Source organism: Wolffia australiana, chromosome 7, assembly GCF_029677425.1.
Source record: "Wolffia australiana isolate 7733 chromosome 7, ASM2967742v1".
Lineage (NCBI taxonomy): Eukaryota > Viridiplantae > Streptophyta > Magnoliopsida > Alismatales > Araceae > Wolffia > Wolffia australiana.
Genome location: NC_135841.1, coordinates 554,775 through 557,238, shown reverse-complemented (window position 1 = coordinate 557,238; position 2,464 = coordinate 554,775). Strand labels below are relative to the sequence as shown.

Below are 2,464 nucleotides of genomic sequence, written 5' to 3'. Positions count from 1 at the left end.
GATCCTCCGGAGGTTCAAATTAACAAGGAACGATGACCGACCGTAGATGGGCCAGGAAACATTTGCCTAATTATTCAGTTACCAAGCCAAGTGACGCCATTTGAGCCTCCATTTTGTCCTACTCCTGCCGACAAGCAGCACCTTCCACACGACACCACCCCCCCTTAATTCCGCGATTAAATGTCCTCCATCTTCCAGTTTAGACATATTTTCGTTTCTCACTTTCTCATAACCGGAAACTTGTACAATTGGATATCAATGGATCGACGGGTAGAGAGAGTGATAGATAGAAAGAGACAACACGGTAGAGATTGAGTATGATTTTTCTAGCGCGCCTATCTCACAGAGTAAAAACTTTCCGTCAGGACTTCTTCTCAGGGACCCCTCAAAGTAAACAGCAAAAGGTCAAAAAGCAAAGAATAATGCTCACTTTACAACGAGAAAACGCGGGTCAAGGTAGAAAGACACAAGAGGGTATACCCATATGGGTTTCGACGGAGAAATATCCAAAAGATAGCAGGGCGGAGAGCGAGAGGAAAGGAGAGTGAGATATAGAATAAGATTTGGAGGAGGGGACAAAAGCGACGTTTACCAGCAAGCATTGAGGAAGGGGAAAGGGAGAGGCGAGTGCTACCGTCTCCCGTCTCCATCTCCGGGTCAACGCCAGGTAGACAGACAGGGAAGATAAGAAGGAAGCGTAGCCCGGTTGGGTTAACGAAGAGGAGGAAGCCACGGCGTTGACCGCCACGCGGGGAGATAAGAAGAGAACGCGGTCGACGGTCCGAGTATAAGTATAGAATAGGAAGAAGGCGGGAGGAAATATCGGGTAAGAATGGAGGAGCTGCACGGGGACGTGTTGGTGGGGGTGCTGCGGCTGCTGGACGGGCGGTCGCTTGCGGCGGTGGGCTGCGCCAGCGCGCAGCTGCGGGCGGCGGCGGCGCGGCGCGAGCTGTGGGAGGAGCTGTGCTACGCGGCGTGGCCGGCGCTGCGGCAGCTGGCCGAGCCGGTTGGCGCGCCGGCGGGGCTGTTCGCGGACGCGCAGGGATACCCGGCCCGGGAGGGGAGGCGGGTGGGCGGGGGGCCGCCGGCGGCGCTGGTCTCGGTGGTGGAGCTGGCGCACGAGGGGCGGCGCGTGCTGTCGCGGGCGGTGCGGACCGAGGCGCGGGGGCGGTGGTTCGGGTGCTCGCCGTTCCGGGTGGACGCGGTGGCGCTGGACGAGTGGGTGGCGGCGCCGGGGGTGGCGCCGGAGGGGCTGAGCCTGGACTGGGTCATGGTGGACCCGGCGGCGGGGCGGGCGGTCAAGCTGGCGTGCCGGCGGCCCGTGGAGATCGAGCGGCGGTGGTACACGGGGGAGATTGTGGTGCGGTTCGGCGCGCTGCTGGGCGGCGGCGGCGCGGCGGCCGTGGCGGTGGTGGCGCTGGCCGAGGAGACGATGGAGGTGCGAGAGACGCGGCTCATGGTGGAGGACGCCGACGGGGCCGCGCTCAACGGCAGGGACGCGCTCGCCGTGCTGGCGGCGGCGCTGGCCGGGGAGCGCCGCCGCGGGGAGGAGGAGGTCTTTCAAGAGTACGCCGTCTACGCCAGGGAGGCCGCGGCTAGGAAGGAGATGCGACTCAAGGGCCGCGGCGGCGCCGTTCTCACCCTCTACCGCCTCGCCGCCGCCGCCGCCGCCGCCGTCGCCGCCGCCGCCTTTCTCTACCTCTGGTCCAGATAATAAACCAACTGTAAAAACAATAACAATAATAATAATAATAATAATAAACGAGATTTTCCTAATTGCGAACTTAGAGGCTGCAGGATCCCCACGGCGGTGACGACATCGAGGAGGTGAGCTCACCGCTCTGGGAGAGTCTAGAAGGCAAGCAGAGTCGCGTAAGGAGGCCGGTGCTCGGATCGCGGTACCTGGGGGGTCAAATTTGGGCGTTGACTCTACGAACGGGGGTCAAATATGTAAAAATATCTCACTTGGCGGGAAGTCCGGTGACCACGCCAACGGCCTTCTCAGGATCTGTGTCACCAAAGTACCAAGTTAGATAGAGAGAGAGAGAGAGAGAGAGAGTGCAAAGCTCACTTCTAGTTGCTCTCTCTCACTCTGTCTCCCTTTCTCTCTCTCACTCTCTTTCTCACTTCCTCTCTGTCACTCTCTCTCTCTCACTCTTTCTCACTTTTTCTCTCTGCCTCTCTTTAGGTCTGTCTCCCTTGCACTCTCTCGCTCTCTCTTTGTCTCTCTCCCTCGATCGCTTGCTATCTCCCTCTTTTTGCATATTGATTATTGTTGAACAATGTACCACGAACCTTTCTTCTCTCACAACTTCTCTACGACATTGTAGGGAGAGGAGTGAAAACGAGATTCAAGAAACTAACTTCACTCTTACACATTTCTAATGGAGTTCCTTGGCTTATATACATGCCAAGTTGAACATCCATGTGGTCTAATAATAGAAGGCCCAATACAAGAAAGTAT

General features: G+C 57.7%; 1 protein-coding gene across 1 annotated transcript; it reads left to right on the top strand.

The window, feature by feature from the left end:
* Positions 1–804: 804 nt before the first annotated feature.
* On the top strand, positions 805–1,776 carry LOC144705479 (putative F-box protein At2g36090). Its single transcript, XM_078578176.1, has one exon. The coding sequence runs from the start codon at positions 833–835 to the stop codon at positions 1,712–1,714; it is 882 nt and encodes a 293-aa protein (XP_078434302.1). The 5' UTR covers positions 805–832; the 3' UTR covers positions 1,715–1,776.
* The last annotated feature ends 688 nt before the right edge of the window (positions 1,777–2,464 follow it).